The following is a 19219-nucleotide window of genomic DNA, read 5'->3' on the forward strand; positions in this document are numbered from 1 at the left end:
ATGACCTTAGAATATAACCTTAGGCAGCGAAGCCCTAATCATCATTAGTTCTAGCAGTGATTGTAACTCCCAACGGGTCTAATATGGCAAGCTGTTCAAATTAAGAAAGCTGTAAGGGAGTTTAATGAATTTGGCTCAGCTGTATACTGATCCAATGCCTGCAGTCACATAAAAAATTCTGATTACATCTTTTATCTTAAAAAAAAAAAAAATCCTTACTCATCACTGAACTTGGTGCATTCCCACCATACTTTGAAAATGGCATACATTTTCTATTGAGCTTCTGGATTATAGTAAATAAATGGACACACAATGTCAAATCAAATCAAATCAAGTTTATTTGTACAGCGCTTTTAACAATAAACATTGTCGCAAAGCAGCTTTACAGAATTTGCAGAGAACTTGTTGAATACTAATGAAATCTCAGACTGGTACTAATTTGATTAAAAAACTAGAAGGGAATTCGGAGAGCGCAGACCTCTGCCAAGGACAAAACTCAACTCTTCTATGATATTCAAATCTGCAACCGCAACCACTTTATATATCTAGATATATTTCCAAAACTGTAAGAATGATGTCCCTACATGTGTATTGCAGAGGATTACTGGGACAAGTGAATTTGGATTATGACATGGAATTGTCGTATTTCTTCACTGACTATGTTTTGCCACTACTGAACTCTACTGGTTTTTAAGATATGTTATTGTTGAGCGTAGTCTTCTGTCAAGGCCATGCAGTATCTCCTAAGAGAAACAGAATTCATGGATTGTCCCTCTCAGTGGCTCAGATCCACTCTAAAATTTATTGGGTTTGTCCTTGGCTCATGTTTCACCTTTCCACCAAGTTTCATGGAAATCGAGTCAAAATCTTGCTTACAGTCAGAAATACAAACTGTACTGAAAACATAGCCTCCCTGGCAGAGGTAATTATGGCTTCCCTCATTCCAGAACCTGAGTGCACCTTTACTGCAACAGAAGAACTAAATCATAGTACTAGTACTTGTTTATGTTCAATTTAATAGTACTGTAATTATACACGGGGAGGCACGGTGGTGTAGTGGTTAGCGCTGTCGCCTCACAGCAAGAAGGTCCGGGTTCGAGCCCCGTGGCCGACAGGGGCCTTTCTGTGTGGAGTTTGCATGTTCTCCCCATGTCCGCGTGGGTTTCCTCCGGGTGCTCCGGTTTCCCCCACAGTCCAAAGACATGCAGGTTAGGTTAACTGGTGACTCTAAATTGAGTGTAGGTGTGAATGTGAGTGTGAATGGTTGTTTGTCTCTATGTGTCAGCCCTGCAATGACCTGGTGACTTGTCCAGGGTGTACCCTGCCTCTCGCCCATAGTCAGCTGGGATAGGAACCAGCTTGCCCGCGACCCTGCACAGGATAAGCGGTTACAGATAATGGATGGATTTTACTAACATTGAGAGAGATGTCGTTGACAGTGCACCACTCTTTCTCATCATTAATGGCACACTACTGTCAGGTCCTCAGCAAACTTGAGTCATGCTTGGCAACACAGTCATGGGTGTAGAGTAGGGGAGATAGAACATTGGACAATTTTCTCTCAATTTTCTAATTTCCTACCCCTTAGCTAGTCACGCTACCAAGCGAGGAGTGTGAAGGCTAACACATGCTTCCCCTGAGACACATGCAGCCAGCCACTGCATCAGTAAAGTAAATCTTAATAAAGTAAATCTATCTATCTATCCATCCATCCATCCATCCACCCACTGAGGAACGGCTGAGTCATATGCATAAATAAGCTCTCTCTCACACACACACGCACACACACACACACACACACACACACACACACACACACACACACACACACACACAATGGGTTAGTGTTGATCTGAGTGACAGAGGAGAGAGGAATGCCATCACTACCACCTGAGAGCATGGCCAATTTTGAAAACTAAGACTGAAACTAAGTTTACGTTCACACTGCAGGCTGAAGTGACTCAAATCCGATCTTTTCGCCCATATGTGACCTGTATCCGATCTTTTATTGACAATATGAACGACACAGATCCGATTTTTTCAAATCCGACCCAGGCCGTTTGGATATGTGGTCCTAATTCCGATTCCTATCCGCTCTTTTCATATGCGATTTCAGTCTGAACCGCCAGGTCGCATTCATCCGACTTACACGTCATCAACAAGCCACAAACGTCACTATTCTGCGCTGAAGTAGGCGGCGGGTCTCTCAAAAAAAGTTACAACAACATGGCGCATAATCACGGGCGCAGATAGAGGGGGGGACTCGTCCCACCCAGATTTAAATTCACCTCGCTCGGTCCCCCCACTTATAGGGAGGAAAAAACGTCTATGCTGTCTTTCTTTGCATAAGGCAAACCTCACGGAAAAATCAAAAGACTAATTACCATTCGGTTTATTGAGGTGCACGGCAGTGTATACATAGTTGCAACAACTCACATAAAACAAAGACTGATATTCGGTTGGTTGAGCTGCGCAGACTGCACAGGTTGCGAGCTCGAGCTTGGTTGCTATAGTAACCCACAACAAGTTTGACAGGCATATCGGGGTTGGGGTTAGTTTGCTGGCCGCTTTGTCCCCCCCCAGTTTTTTGTCCCCCCCAGTTCCAAAAACGTATCTGCGCCCCTGTGCATGACATCAATGCGAGGGATGCTTCGGGCTGTGAAGGTTCTGAATCTTCTCAATGGAAGGACGCAGAGGTTAGGGAGCTGATTTCCATTTGGGGGGATGCAGCTATTCAAGCTAGATTGGATGGGTCATACCGCAACCGGGCGGTTTTACTTCCGTAAACACTGGCCATGCTCACTGCGTGTGACGTCGTCGTATCCTGCAATGCGCATGCGGAACACTTTTAGGTCGCTTTTCGTTCATACTGAGGATCACATACAAGTCGCATATATTTGTTAATGTGAACGACCTCACAAAAAAATCGGATTTCACAAAAAAATCGGAATTGAGCATTAAGCCTTGCAGTGTGAACGTAGCGTAAAAGTAAAAAAATAATTTCATTAACTGAAATAAAAATAAAAATCCAAAACTAAATTAAACACCACAGTGAACAATACAACACAAACTAAAATGAAACAGAATAGTAGGTAAAATCAGCTCTGCTTTCATTTTCGTTTCGTTTTCCCTTTAACACAGTAATGGACCAGTTCCAGAAGGTGGAAGTAATGTAACGCTGCTGCCGGAAAACGCTTGCTGTGCAAGACCTGAAAAACTAAAACTAAGCTAAATAAAAACTAAGCTAAAACTAGTTTATTCCTCAAAATAAAGCTAAAACTAACTAAAGCTAAACTGAAATTTAAAAAAAACGTTGTGTCTCAGTCACACTGTTGTGTCTCATCACGCGAGAGTAGTGCTTAGTAGAACTGTACTGAAGTCAGCAGACACTGTTCCACGATCATAGGTTTCTGCTTAAATGTCATTCCACTTTAGAGGATCATGATATTTTTTATGAACGAGTTCATGTATAAAATCTCATTTCTCTACCATCTTATTTGAATCACTATTCTGGTCAAGGACGCAGAACGCACACAGTAATACTGATAAATACAGCGGCACATTTACCATGAGAGCACAGAAGAGAATGCTGCTCTCGAAAGCATAATCATACTCAACATTTTCTATTAGCAATATGGATTTTTCTTCGGAATCATATCACACACACTCCCCAGCCACTTTATTAGGAACACCCATCGGCCTGCTGTTTTACTGTATGCAGTTCTCTAATCAGCCGATCCCTTGACAGCAGCACAATGCAAAAAATCATGCAGATACAAATCAAGAGCTTCAGTTACAGTAAAGTTCACGTCAAACATCAGAATGGGAAAAATTGTGATCTCAAAGTGACTTTCACTGTGGCATGGGTTTTGCTGCCAGATGGACTGGTTTGAGTATTTCAGAAACCGCTGATCTCCTGGGGTTTTCACACACAACAGTCTCTAGAGTTTACACAGAATGGTGTGAAAAACAAAAAAAAAACAAAAACATCAAGCGAGCGACAGTTCTGTGGGTGGGTGGAAATGTTTTGTTGATAAGAGAGGTCAGAGGAAAATGGCCAGATTGGTTTGAGCTGCCAGGAAGGATATAGCAACTCATATAATCACTCTTTACAACCGTGATGAGCAGAAAAGCATCTCAGCATGCAACAGCAGAAGACCACATTGGGTTCCAGTCCTGCAGCCAAGAACAGGAATCTTAGAATCAAAGGTGATATAATGTACTAATGATATGGTAACTAATGCCATAATAAACTTTACCCATCGACATTGTGGATATCCTTTAAAAATTTTTATCTTTTAAAACTTCTTCCTTTAAGTATAATTTCATACTTAATCTTTAAAACGGCAGCACGGTGGTGTAGTGGTTAGCGCTGTTGCCTCACAGCAAGAAGGTCTGGGTTCGAGCCCCGTGGCCGGCGAGGGCCTTTCTGTGTGGAGTTTGCATGTTCTCCCCGTGTCCGCGTGGGTTTCCTCCGGGTGCTCCGGTTTCCCCCACAGTCCAAAGACATGCAGGTTAGGTTAACTGGTGACTCTAAGTTGAGTGTAGGTGTGAATGTGAGTGTGAATGGTTGTCTGTGTCTGTGTGTCAGCCCTGTGATGACCTGGCGACTTGTCCAGGGTGTACCCCGCCTTTCGCCCGTAGTCAGCTGGGATAGGCTCCAGCTTGCCTGCAGAACAGGATAAAGCGGCTACAGATAATGAGATGAGATGAGATGAGATCTTTAAAATTGTAGTGTTACAAGCAGGGCAGGAATTTCACGAGGGCCATGGCCCTCGTGCCCTCTCAATTTGGCCTTGTGCCCTTGGAAAAAAATATCTGCCGTAAGGCCACAGTGGCCTTGATGCCCTGCGGTTTTGTAGTCTGCCTCGTGACTGCCAATAGGCTTGAACATCACCTGCATCTGTTGAGAAAAAAATACGTCTTTTGATGACATTCTGGATTCTTATTGGGCAACTCATAAGTGGTGGATCGGACTCGAGCCTGGCATGAACTGCTCCGACGTGCTAGAATGATACCAATCTATCATCAGCCGACCAGGAGACATAATCAAACGCATCTCCCGCCCACTTGTGTCCGAGTCTGAGACGTTGAATTTTCACAGAAGGAGGGAAGAAGTTGAGTGAGGTAAGACTGTGTGATAAATTGACGAATGAATAAGATAGGAATTTCAACATATAGGGCTCAAGTTTATTACCGTTAAATAAGCATTACTTGTACAGGAACGTTATGTCGTTACAACGCTGACCCACTTTTAACGTGCCGAGTACCGACTGTAGCCGCTAACATGCTAATTAGCTTGCTGTCAAGTTTTTCCTTTGTCGAGCTTTAAGCGTAAGGTCATGGATGTTACTGCTGCTTGCTCCTGCCGTAAAATGATACGTGATATGTGCTGTTGTCTGTTCATAGCCACTTTTTTAATCTATGCAGTTAGCATTGTTTTGTTACAAGTATTGTACGTTTCTTTTTGCTGTTTAACCGAAGTGTAACTGCTGCCATCTTGACGAGATCACCATCGCAAGAGATTTTATCTCATTGTTTTTGGCGTCATTACAACATTAACATTTACTTTTATTCATTTTCATATACATTCTAGTATATGTTCCATTTACAGTCAAACATTTTGATGTACTCCAGTCTCGATTTTGATTAATCAAAAATCTGCGTAGTAGTACAGTCTGAAGATGTTCTTGCACATTCGGTGTCAATTGAAGAAAAATTATGGGAGATATAGGTTTAATAAGTTTTACAGTTTTTGAAGTGAGTGATGGATTGATAAGTTGAGATGTGTTCAATATTTTCTTATCTTCAGACATAATAGTGTAGGAGATGTTTCTTTACCTGCTTGATAGTTTCAAATGAGACTCCAATCTTCCTCAGAAGAGTCATTAGTCCTTAAATTAAATTCATTATAGATGTGAACTTAAAATCATTGTTTTATTTTATGGCCTTGGTGCGCTCAAAAAATTGACAGCACAAAAGGCCAAGTGGCCTTGCTCCTAAAATGATGAAATTCCAGGCCTGGTTACAAGTTTGTGCAGGTTTTTACAAATATTTCTAAATACATACATATATTTGATATAAAATAAACAAATGTTCATTTTATTTTATAAATTATATTCATAGACATTAAATAAAGAAGAAGTTTTATGCAATACTACTGTTCTGCTGGTTGATTCTTAGCAAACCTACTGACCTCCTGTATATACTGTGATACACAACATGGTTCGTAGAAATGCCTATTAGAATCCTGATAGGATATTTTCATCATATCGCCCACCCCAAGGTGAACTTAGCACATTTTAACTTAAATTTTGAAAAAAAAAATTGAGATAATTAAGGCTAATAAACGTATCCAAATCCATCCATTCTCTTAATAAGCAGGTTATTAAACACTTCATTAAAATATTAAAAAGCTCAAGTGACAAAAATACATGATATTTGCACTTGATTTGTTTACTGACTATTTACACTACCGTTCAAAAGTTTGGGGTCACTTTGAAATGTCCTTATTTTTGAAAGAAAAGCACTGTTCTTTTCAATGAAGATCACTTTAAACTAATCAGAAATCCACTCTATACATTGCTAATGTGGTAAATGACTATTCTAGCTGCAAATGTCTGGTTTTTGGTGCAATATCTCCATAGGTGTATAGAGATCTTGCAGTCACGTGACCGGAAAGTACACAACCGCCATCTTGTTGGTCAAAAACACCGCTGAATACTGCTGCACTCGTGTACAGAATGGATCAATTTCAACCGACGGACTACACGGCTCATTTTTCTAATGAACAGATAACTAGATACATGTCTAAAATAAACGATCTACAGATTAGTGACCCTTATGGCTTACCGGACGGAGTTTTCACGACCGGATTTTGAACTGCCAGCGGAATACCCGGACGTGTATAATTACCTCATTAACTTTCCCTCGCTGTTCAGTGGTGAAGCACTGCGTGCCTATAAATCTCTGGACAGTTATCTTTACAGAAATTCAGGATTTGTCAGCGACTCAGATGTGGCATCTTGTAAACAAGAATCCTCATTGGATGGGTAAGTCACTTAAGTATTGAGTATAGCACTGACCAGCCGATTATAGAATAGAATAAGGTAATTCCAGCTGTAATTCCAAATCGTCCGTCTTGTTTACCATGGATCTGGCGTTGGAGAGGTAGAGGCTTAGCAGTGGAGATTTGAGTGGCTGTTTTCTGAGCTTAGTCAACAGGCCGGCTCTGCAGCCTCGCTTTTGCTTCCGCTCCCGGCGCCGCCTCCTTAGCTTTGCTTCCGATAACAATCCACGGAGACCCCGCTGGTCTCGCTATCTCGTCCGGAATGTTGTGCATGCGATGGAAATCGTTACAAACCGTCATTTTCTGCTGGAAACCAATGTCCAGTAAGTCCATACGGTTGTAGTGGATATTGAAGTCCGGTACAGATGAACAACACGCAAAAATACACACAAAAAACATAAAAAACGTGCACAGGTAGGGAGAGCTTGTAGCCGCAGCCGTTGTAGTAGAATTGTATATAGTAGGGTTTTCCAGAAGAAAAGGTAGAAGTAAAAGCAGAAGTAGAACCAGAAGTAGAAGGCGGAATATGGCGTTTGACCGACAAGATGGCGTCTGTCACAATCTGGATCGGCTGTGACGTCACATGCAAGTGCTCCATAGAGGCCCATTTCCAGCAACTCTCACTCCAGTGTTCTAATGGTACAATGTGTTTGCTCATTGCCTCAGAAGGCTAATGGATGATTAGAAAACCCTTGTACAATCATGTTAGCACAGCTGAAAACAGTTGAGCTCTTTAGAGAAGCTATAAAACTGACCTTCCTTTGAGCAGATTGAGTTTCTGGAGCATCACATTTGTGGGGTCGATTAAATGCTCAAAATGGCCAGAAAAATGTCTTGACTATATTTTCTATTCATTTTACAACTTATGGTGGTAAATAAAAGTGTGACTTTTCATGGAAAACACAAAATTGTCTGGGTGACCCCAAACTTTTGAACGGTAGTGTATATGTATTTTGAGTTATTTAACATTATACATGCTTGCACTGTTTGTGAGTTATTGAGGGCAAATTTTTGGTATTGTTATAACACTATACACTAGACATGTACTGTAGCATTTCACTCAATTCATGGTTCAATTCGTTTCACAGTATTGGGTTAACGATTCCATTTTCCCAAGATACGTTTGAAAAACAAATAATTGAAGAAAATTTTATTCCCCCCAAAAAAGCAACGTTTATTTTCCGATTCTTTATCAACTTAAATATTCCTTCTGTTAAATAAAAAAAAACATTTTGTTTTATTTTCTTAATAACTGATAATGATTATTTACCCACATTTGTAAATTTTGAAGTGATATATAATAGCCTATTAACTAAAAATCTTAATTAAAAATGAAAAAGTTAAGAACAAATAAGCCTTTTCTTAATAAACTCTTATGAACATTTGTACTACCTCTATTTGCTTCTCTTTTCTTTAGCTTGTAGCAGTCTGTAAAAAGAGCTCTGATTCCTTCTTCAATGTATTTGTACAGGGTGGCACAGTGTCGCCTCACAGCAAGAAGGTTCTGGGTTTGAGCCCAGCGACCGGCGAGGGCCTTTCTGTGCGGAGTTTGCATGTTCTCCCCGTGTCCACGTGGGTTTCCTCCGGGTGCTCCGGTTTCCCCCACAGTCCAAAGACATGCAGGTTAGGCTAATTGGTGGCTCTAAATTGATCGTAGGTGTGAATGTGAGTGTGAATGATTGTTTGTCTCTATGCGTCAGCCCTGTGATGACCTGGTGACTTGCCCAGGGTGTACCCCATCTCTCGCCCATAGTCAGCTGGGATAGGCTCCAGCTTGCCCGCGACCCTGCACAGGATAAGTGGCTACAGATAATAGATGGATGTATTTGTACAGTCAAATCACACACCAGCTCTTTCCCATTTTAGATCTGGTTTTTTTTGTGTTTTTGCAGCATTAGAGCTGTGTTACTTCCACCTAGGGTGAAGTCACATGTATTCCTTCTATTGTACATTATTCCGCTCTCTGCTGTCTAAACACAATTAGGGCCCAGTCCCAAAATACTGATCGCTATAATTACAAATATAACGATAACTATAAATAAATCGGTCCCCTGCAGTTTATGTGGTTGGTGGTCACACCAGACCGATAACGATACCTGTAGCCCAGACCTGGGTTTATCGGTATTGGTGAGATTGCTTCCGGAGCAATTTTTCCAGGCCTGGGCCTGATCCAATAAAACATCTGACCAATCAGGTAATTGTTTACATGTGACATTGTCTGAGCACGTGCTGTTTTCCCCGGGCGTCTTTGTACATCCTTGTTGCATCATTAAGTCACGGAATATGAATTCACAGAAAATAAAAAATATAATACAAAGCATGGATCTTTTATTCACAGATATGATTTTCTGTAACATTCATTATCTCTAGCCGCTTTATCCTGTTCTACAGGGTCGCAGGCAAGCTGGAGCCTATCCCAGCTGACTACGGGTGAAAGGCGGGGTACACCCTGGACAAGTCGCCAGGTCATCGCAGGGCTGACACATAGACACAGACAACCATTCACACTCACGTTTACACCTACGGTCAATTTAGAGTCACCAGTTAGCCTAACCTGCATGTCTTTGGACTGTGGAGGAAACCGGAGCACCCGGAGGAAACCCACGCGGACACGGGGAGAACATGCAAACTCCGCACAGAAAGGCCCTCGCCGGCCACGGGGCTCGAACCCGGACCTTCTTGCTGTGAGGCGACAGCGCTAACCACTACACCACCGTGCCGCCTTTCTGTAACATATCAATAGTAAATTAATAAAGTAAACATATGCAGGTAAGATATTTTAATTATTAACTTTGGCAGTCCAAACATTTAATTGTTTTAGACTTCTTAATTTATTTTTTTTTATGCATCATCCGTATGAAATCAGTAACCAATCTGTAATATCCTGAAACGTCTGTGACCAGTCTGTAAATTATTAGCATCCGTGAAGCATCCATATTAAAATCCGTAACCGCTCTGTTTTTTGTAACCTTTTTTATTATATTTCCGTAGTCTGTGACCTATGCATATTTTGTCAACCACCGGAGTGTGTGTATGGGTTGTTTTGAAGTCTAAGCCTGTACATTATGACCTGGAATAATGTGCTACTACTTGGAAAAAACTTCCATGACTATTCCTAAGTTGCATGCATTTATTTATCTGAGTGGCAACTGATATTATAGTCGGGATTATAGTTGTGGTGTGACTGCTGCAGACTGGAAATAAATTCAGGTATAGGTATGGTCATAGATGTAGGTATAGGCACAGTTATAGTTATCGGTGTTGTGGGACCAGGCCCTAAGAAATTATGCAGCCTGATAATCATCACAGTTCATTTTTTATTTCATCAATTCGAATTGTCATAAGTTTGCATCTCAATTTCTTGCCGCACAATACATCATTACATGCCTACTACACACAACTCCCATAAACAAGGCTCCACTACTAGTGAATTACAAAACAGGGCTGGAGCACTTCCTGCACATGTGCTGCCATGTGCTTTAAAGCCGAGCTAATAGATATGGGCAATTCTGCAATTTACACTGGCTCGATGCGTCCCTCTGCGCTGCGAGAGAACAACAGCAAAATAAAAAGAGTGTATAATAACAGCACAATTAAATTAACCAGGGGCATAATTACTATGTTTATTTGGCTGTTTGGCAGATTCCTTTTTAATAGGAACCGTCTCTACTGGATTAAGCAAAACAAAGCAAGGACATGAATCCAGTGGTCTGATAATATTACTCATCATCTTTATTCACAGTGCTCTAAACCAGTGCCGGTCTTTCTGCAACCACAACAACAGCAACTCATCAGTGAGAATAAATAAACACTGAGTTGACATTAATTTATGCAGCAAAGTCTCAAGAGAAGATCAGAGTGTGTATGAGTGTGTAAAGTCTGAAACAATCCCAATTGCATAGGCACAATGTGCATCGAGTACTAAAACACACAATATACTTCAAATGGTTTTCCCACTGATTTCTTACCTGTTGGTCTTCCAGATGTGGATGGTCTCCTCATCCACGTTTTCATGTTTTAAGGCCTGCTCGTCTAGGAAGTCGAAAAAGTATTTAATGGCAGGTGGCACCACGGTTCCTGAACAGAGAACACTGCGGAAGAAGTCATCTACAAACTGCTGCAGTGTGCCCTGAAAACACACACAAAACCACACAGCAGCATAAATGCTGTGAACCTAATCAGCATCTCTATTTCTATTTTACGGAGCAGATTAGCACAATAATGATGTCTAACTGAACATTCGTGAGTCTTAATGACACAGTGAAAGTCACACACACACAGACAAGAAAGCTGTCTGGACAAATTATTCTAGCAAAGTGAACAATGCTTACTCTAAATACTGTTATTATTTTCATTAGAATAATTGTACTGCTTTATTTTTTTCTCGTACTACATGTCCTTTATTATAGAAATAATTATTAGCATTGTATTTTTAAGCACATTCAGAAAGTGCTCAGAAAAAGTATTAACATCTTCCTCATGATAGGTTTTGATCTGTCTGTACTGAAAGTGTACGTAATGTCTTATTGTAATGCTTTAAAATGAATATATATATCATTAGTAACGACCAAAATAAATTAATAAAGCAGGGGGGAAAATAATTTTAATTATTTGTTATTTTATTATCAAGCACAAAACTATCAATAAATCGCGACTTCCAGATCCCGGAAAAAGGCAGCCTTGCCTCAGGGCAAATCTCGCAAGACGTCCCATGTGGAACCCCGGTTATCTGGGTCATTTCGGTTCATCTGATTCCGTGCTTGTTTAATCACTGAAGTTGGATATTGTTGTTGGAATCCTACAAAAATACCGATGGGAAAGCACTGAGTTGTGTTTGGATGTTCAAATCCAGATACAACAGGGCATTCAGTTCACGAATTTCCAAGAAACGACACTAATCTAAAGCAACAGTGGGTGAGGTTTGTGCAAACGAAGCGGGCAGATTTCGTGTCGCTTACTAATAAGAAATCTGATTCATCAAGTGTTCACCACCACCAGAACGCCCACATGGGAATTATTGGAGCGAAAAAGAAACCTATTTATTTAATAAATATAATTTGAGCTGAGGTGGCACGGTGGTGTAGTGGTTAACGCTGTCGCCTCACAACAAGAAGGTCCGGGTTCGAGCCCCGTGGCTGGCGAGGGCCTTTCTGTGTGGAGTTTGCATGTTCTCCCCGTGTCCGTGTGGGTTTCCTCCGGGTGCTCCGGTTTCCCCCACAGTCCAAAGACATGCAGGTTAGGTTAACTGGTGACTCTAAATTGAGCGTAGGTGTGAATGTGAGTGTGAATGGTTGTCTGTGTCTATGTGTCAGCCCTGTGATGACCTGGCGACTTGTCCAGGGTGTACCCCGCCTTTCGCCCGTAGTCAGCTGGGATAGGCTCCAGCTTGCCTGCGACCCTGTAGAACAGGATAAAGCGGCTACAGATAATGAAATGAGAATGAGACATGTAAATATTTTCCCGATATTTTGCAGTGGCCAGCTTAGAATAAAAATCCACAAACCAATCTGTGTTTCTAGTTCTCTCTGGCTGGTGGTGTGCTATCGGCAGTGAGTGGGACTGGCGTGAACTGCGTGAACTAGCATCTGTTTCTCGTCTTGGGGGCTCGAAAAGATAACCATTTACTCTGGAATATCCTTGATAATCATCTGCCCCTTCATCCGACATATAAGAATCCCAATCACTATCAGAATTCTCTCCAAAACGTGATTCCATATCGAGACCGGTCTAATCACTGCTGCACACGGGAACGAAATTGATACCTGCATTGTTACACGTGTGATGTCACACACCCCATTCAGGATCTTCCGGATCAGTCTCGGCAGATTCTGTGAAAATCGGCTGACCTTATTGATTTTCCATTAATTTGTGGCCTTTCGGCTCAGCTATGGTTCGAAAACACATGGTCAATCAACATAATGATTGCTGCTTTGTACAAGGAAAAAAGTGGGGTTTAGGGACATTAAATTCACTTGAAGGAGGATGAATTGACAAAGTATGATCTAGGTATGTAGACCCTCTGCCGCCTAAGACATTCTGCCTCACTGATCCCGGAGCAAACAGTCACTGACACAGACGCAGTTGTTCAGAGATGTTTCTCAGTTTATTGTAGGACAAACATGAGTATATATACACACATTCCAGAGTGTGCTGTAGTGATGTTTTGTCACACGTACAGTACTATACAGTGAATTTCAAATTTTGGATTTATTTTTCCCCCATGCAATAAAAAAAAAAAAAAAAAAAATATATATATATATATATATATATATATATATATATATATATATATATATATATATATATATATATATACGGGGCATTCAGGCTGTTTGCTATGATACTAGAAAAAGGTCCCTCCCCATTTCCAATGACCCGCCTTGAATTCTTTCTTGGAATTGATTCACTTCTCTTGTAGTGAATTCACTTGATTGGACGTGACTTGGAAAAGCGATTGTTGATGTGATCAAACGAGTATCAAACAAGCCATGATGTAAAAGGAACTGTCCGTAGAACTCAGAGACAGGATTATGCTGGGGTACCTCTTTGAAAGTCCTGAAGAACACACTGTCTTCCATCATTCATAATTATGGGAAGTTTAGAACCACCAACACTCCTTGAGCTGGCCTCCTGGCCCAACTGAGCAAACAAACTCCAGAGGTCCTGTGTGGGGAAAAAGGCGTCCGTCTCTGCAGAATTTAAACAATCTGGCTTCACTTATGATGAATCACTTGGAGTTTGTCAAAAGATTCTGTTTTCTGATGAAACCAAGATCTTTGACCTGAATCTCACCTACAGTGAAACACAGTGGTGGCAGCATCATGGTGTTTGTTAGCTCCAGGTACTGGAAGGCCGGTCACGATCCCCCCCCAAAAATTATATATATATGAAAACTTGGTTAAAAGTTCTCAAGACTTCATATTAGGCCAAAGGTTCATCTCACAACATGACAGTTGTCCAAAATACATCATCATCATTGTCACTCTTTGAGGTCATGTCACCTCATGAGTCCGAGGACTCTGACCATCCGTAGCAGCCATGAAGCCATCGTTTGAACTCAGAGCATTCCCTCATCAATCTAAGAAGCTGCCCCTTGTCCATTTCCATCATTCTTTCGATCCTTGTCCAGATGTCCAGCTGTTGTCTCTTCCTTTTGCTTGCCGTAGGAACCATGAACAACATGTTTTTGTAGTGTTCAGTTGTCCATTCGCACACATTGGCTTAGCTACTCTAGATGTCGTCTTTCATAGTACTCGTGGACTGTTAGTGTGCTAGTAAGTCTGTGTACATCTTCATTGGAATATACGAAGGCGTAGTCCCAGTTCCCTGCCATCCTCTCAGCTTTAGATATGCCTATGGGTGGTGTGTTGCGTTGTTTGAAGCCTCCTCGTCCTATTTTCCATAGCAGCTGTAACCACTCAACCTCTAGCTCGTCCATAACAACAGTATTAGCTGCATTGTACATCAACCTTGATCTAATGAAGGTGACCATGTACTTCCCTCTTGTCTGGAGCTTCACTCAGTGGTCTGTGAGTACTGTTTCTAGTTCTGCAAATTTTCCTACAGCTGACACGATGTAATGTTGAACAAATTTCTTGGGGTCAAAACTGGAAAATATGTTACCAAGGTATTTAAACTCAGTGGCGTGAACGTTGTTGAGCTTAACCAGACTTTTTGCTCTTGTATCATCCTCCTTTCCATTGAAGACCATCGTTTGTTTTCTTTCAGCTTGGTGAGAGTCTGTACCTTCTGTTATCTCCAAACCTTACTGTAAGGCCTCCTTACTTCAAAAAATGAGAACCTTATCATCAGCATACAATGCACTTCAAGAGTGGCTTCAGGACCCCTGGAAAGACCAGGAGAGAAAATGGTGGTACAATGATGCCATCCATCCATCCATCCATCCATCCATTATCTGTAGTTGCTTATCCTGTTCTACAGGGTCGCAGGCAAGCTGGAGCCTATCCCAGCTGACTACGGGCGAAAGGCAGGGTACACCCTGGACAAGTCACCAGATCATCGCAGGGCTGACACACAGAGACAAACAACCATTCACACTCACGGTCAATTTAGAGCCACCAATTAGCCTAACCAGCATATCTTTGGGCTGTGGGGGAAACCGGAGCACCCGGAGGAAACCCACGCAGACACGGGGAGAACATGCAAACTCCGCACAGAAAGGCCCTCGCCGGCCATGGGGCTCGAACCCAGGACCTTCTTGCTGTGAAGTGACAGTGCGAACCACTACACCACCGTGCCGCCCGGTACAATGATGCACCACACTGAATTTGAAAGATTCTGCAGAGACTAATCGGAGACAGGGAGAGGATTCCCAAAATGGTGTGTGTCAAGCTTGCAGCATCATCCCCATGAAGAAGTCAGTAATCACTGCCAAGGATCTGAATACTTGTGCAAATATGATATAACAAGGGTTTTCAAATAAAATCTTGTGAAAGTCTATTTACAGTACCAGTCAAAAGTGGTATGCATTGATGATCTCAAACACATTAAGAAGGCAAGAAGTTTCACTAATTAACTTTCGACGAGGCACACATGTTAATTGAAAAGCATTCCAGGTGACTCCCTCATGAAGCTGGTTAAAATAATGCCAATAGAGTTCTTCTTCTTTGGAGTTTTTATTTACCACATAATTTCATGTACAGTACCAGTCAAAAGTTTGTATACCCCTACTCATTCAAAGGTTGTTCTGTACTTTGACTATTTTCTGCATTGTCCAACAATACTGAAGACATCAAAACGATGAAATAACTTATGGAATTATGTGGTAAACAAAAGAAGTGCTAAAAAAACAAAATATGTTTCATATTTTAGATTATTCAAAGTAGCCAGCATTTCCCTTGATAATGCTTGCCACACTATTGGCATTATCTTAACCAGCTTCATGAGGTAGTCACGTGGAACACTTTTCAATTAACAGCTGCGACTTGTCAAAAGATAATTAGTACAATTTCTTGCTTTCTTAATGTGTTTGAGATTAAACAATAAATAGTAATTCATAAAAATACAGTAAACAGCCCTATTCCACAACTGTAGTAATCCATATTATTATACATACAGGCCACTTTTTCCATGGAATAAAAACATGTATTCTGTTCCCTTCTAGTAGGTTTATTGATGGCATGCAATATTGTTATCATATCGCTTATTCTCCATGTATTACGCCAGTCTCCCCAATGGAGAATGAGCATGCAGTATTGTTATAATATTGCACGTTGTCAAGACAACACAATGTCACACGTCGGAGCTCATGCGAAGATCCAATGACAAAACTTTTCTGCCGCGCATGCGCGCAATCATTTCTTTGTCTGCCGGGAAAGAGAGAAGACGAGGCCAATCCAGTGCTAGGTTTAGGCACTAAATAAATAAACTGAAAATTGAAACCGAAGACGCGCTGAACATCCGAAAGGCTACCAAAACTTCATTATATATTCTTCACGCATATTTACAAGAGAAAAACATACCAACGGACATCAAAAAACTGGAAAAAAGACACGTCAGAGATGTAAAATGTCTGTGCTAGTGAGTGACTGTGACAATTTGTAAATAAACATGGCCGTGAAGTTTGCTTTGTTAAAAGTGGAAGATTTTGAGAGAATTTTGGCTGCCGGGCCACTCTGTTGTGTGTAGCTGTTGATGTTGATTTTAAAAGTAACTAAGTAAATTACACCGGGAAAATAATAACATTCGGCTTGACTGAACTAGCACTGGCCTTCACTAGCACTACACCAACTGGAAGGTAACTGCCCTGCCGCGCTAACGGCACCGAGTTGCAGGTAAGCTAACGTTGGCCTTTGCTAACTCTACTGCTATACCGGCTGGAAGGTAACGGGACTGCCGCACTAATAGCACCGAGAAGTGGGTAAGCTAGCGTTGGCCTTTGAGAATGCTGATACGAAGAGTGTGTATGTATAATAATAATAATATCGGATGGCTTTTTTTCATGGTCTATCAGATATATTCCATTCAGCTAGCATGATATTGAACTTGTCTTCGACTCGTTCAATATCATGCTAGCTGAATGGAATACCACTCAACGCCAGCCGATATTATTTAAATATGTCACAAACCACTCAACTAAGCAAAGAGAAACGACATCCATCATTACTTAAAGACATGAAGCATCTTAATTAATAAACAAAAAAAAGCCTATGAATGAGTAGAGGTGTGTCCGAACTTTTCACTGGTACTGTATGCTTTTTCAAATCCTCATTATCATTATAAATCATGAATGTAAGATACAAAATAGAGTGTAAGTGCAAGGTAAACATACAACACTTGTCAACATTTTAGCTGCAGTTTAACTCCTGCAATTTTCTCATCTCATGTCTGTAATATAAGACATACTGGAGACTTCTGGCATTTTATTGCACTTATCGTACTGTGTAAATGTCAGATAATCATAATCCCAGCAAACTCAATAGAAAGTCATGCTAATCTTTATGCCTTGGGTGTCTAACACAATCATGCACTGCTGCCTGGAAAACATATTGATTAGTACTATGTGCTAGACGGACTGGAACACACCGAGTCTCCGGTGAAGACCCTTCTTTTGTTTATTCTGCCGCGCTCCAAACCTGTCGAGTGTGAAACGTGCTCTAATTGCCAAATTTATCGCAGTGAAAACAGGAATACACATCAGACAGCCAATCACACAGGAAGGCATTTACACAAACTGGGCAGATGGCAGGTTTAAGCTTCAATCCCTTGATGGAAGCTCTAGAGTTTGGGTATATAAGGACATTTGCCACTGAAGCAGAGAATTGCCACTGAGGCAGACTCATTAAATCCTGCATTTTATTTCAACTAGCAAATGAGATTTTCCACCTGAAGATTTGATCTGGGCCACCTTTCGTGCTGAAACTAGTTCAAGTAATATCTTCAGAAGGTTCTGGATGTATAAAATTGGATATGTGTTTTGCTGACGTGGACATGGAGTCTACCTTGACCGAGAGCAGACGAGTGAGATAGATCTCTGTGATGGCTTTGGTCATGGACTTATCCTTAATGCTGCCTCTTTTTGACTTCACGTCATCCAGCTCATCAGCCGGCCTGACCAGATGGAACACTTTATCATCCTCCAGCAGGGCATTTCCTATGAGGAACGAGAAGGGATTATGTAGGCATGTTGGGCAGCTGTTGGTGTGCTTTATCTACATGCTACACGTTCACAAGGCAGCGTGTGTGGATATATAACAAAGTGTATAGTCAACAGCGTGGGATGCTAAAATCCAATCAAGCTAATGATGTTCTTGAACAGAGAACCGTTTCTGCTTACTCTCCTCATGGTTGTCATGGTTTTGGTCGTATGACTGCTGTGTGTGTAAAACCCTGGAAAGGATTAGCATGGCACCATCTCGAACCTGCAAGCCAAACACATACACCGATGTTCAAGCCGCTTATCAAAGCTAAACTCCCAAAATGCTAGGTCTCTAACTTGACAATAAGGAGTGATACTCACATTGTAGTGTGCTAGCGTGTTAAGGTGTCTCCATCTGCCCTCTTTCTGGGAGGTCACATCAAGATCTGACAGGATCTGCCCTGTGGAGCCAGGGCGCCACTCTGTGGAGGGGCAAGAGAAGAAGAGACTTTTATTTGTGACATATACATTACAGCAGGTTTTTTTTTAATATTTGCATATTCCAGCTTGTTAGAAAGCTGCTTTCAGCATGCAGGATAGCCATGATACAGTGCCCCTGGAGTAGAGAAGGTTAAGGGCTATGCTCAGGGGCCCAACAGTGACAGCTTGGTGGGGCTGGGGCTTGAACCCCTGACCTTCTGATCAGTAACTCAGAGCGTTAACTCTTGAGCCACCAAGCAAAAGAAGAAGAAAAACAAACAAACAAACAACAAAAAAGCCTCTAATGCAGTGTTTACTCAGTACCAATACTAACACACCTTTATTAACTTCTCTCCTGCCACTTTTCCCTTGGGGAGAAACCCTATCACCAACTAAGGGCCACTGTAATACGATACGGCTCAAGTCAACGCTGTTAAATAAGACACTGGAGACCTGAAGGATCAGCATTAGTGTGTATACTCCAGGAACAGAGCTCGCCCCAAAGGCTCTGTGATCGAATTCAATTTTCTTTTCAAAACAATAAGACATGGACAAAGGTTTGTAACAAGTAA

The 19219-nt window shown here is 41.4% G+C and overlaps 1 protein-coding gene across 6 annotated transcripts in view; it reads right to left on the reverse strand.

Moving 5' to 3' along the window:
- Positions 1-19219, reverse strand: part of plxnb2b (plexin b2b) — a 380397-nt gene that overhangs the window by 7985 nt on the left and 353193 nt on the right. For all 6 annotated transcript variants that reach the window (XM_060914419.1, XM_060914420.1, XM_060914424.1 and 3 more), the window contains 4 exons: positions 18549-18649; positions 18366-18450; positions 18031-18182; positions 11038-11198 (listed from right to left, as the gene is read on the reverse strand). In XM_060914419.1, coding sequence (XP_060770402.1) covers positions 11038-11198; positions 18031-18182; positions 18366-18450; positions 18549-18649 — 499 coding nt within the window. The remainder of the gene's footprint in view (positions 1-11037; positions 11199-18030; positions 18183-18365; positions 18451-18548; positions 18650-19219) is intronic.

The sequence above is a fragment of the Neoarius graeffei genome, chromosome 2, assembly GCF_027579695.1.
Source record: "Neoarius graeffei isolate fNeoGra1 chromosome 2, fNeoGra1.pri, whole genome shotgun sequence".
In the NCBI taxonomy this organism is placed as follows: Eukaryota; Metazoa; Chordata; class Actinopteri; order Siluriformes; family Ariidae; genus Neoarius; species Neoarius graeffei.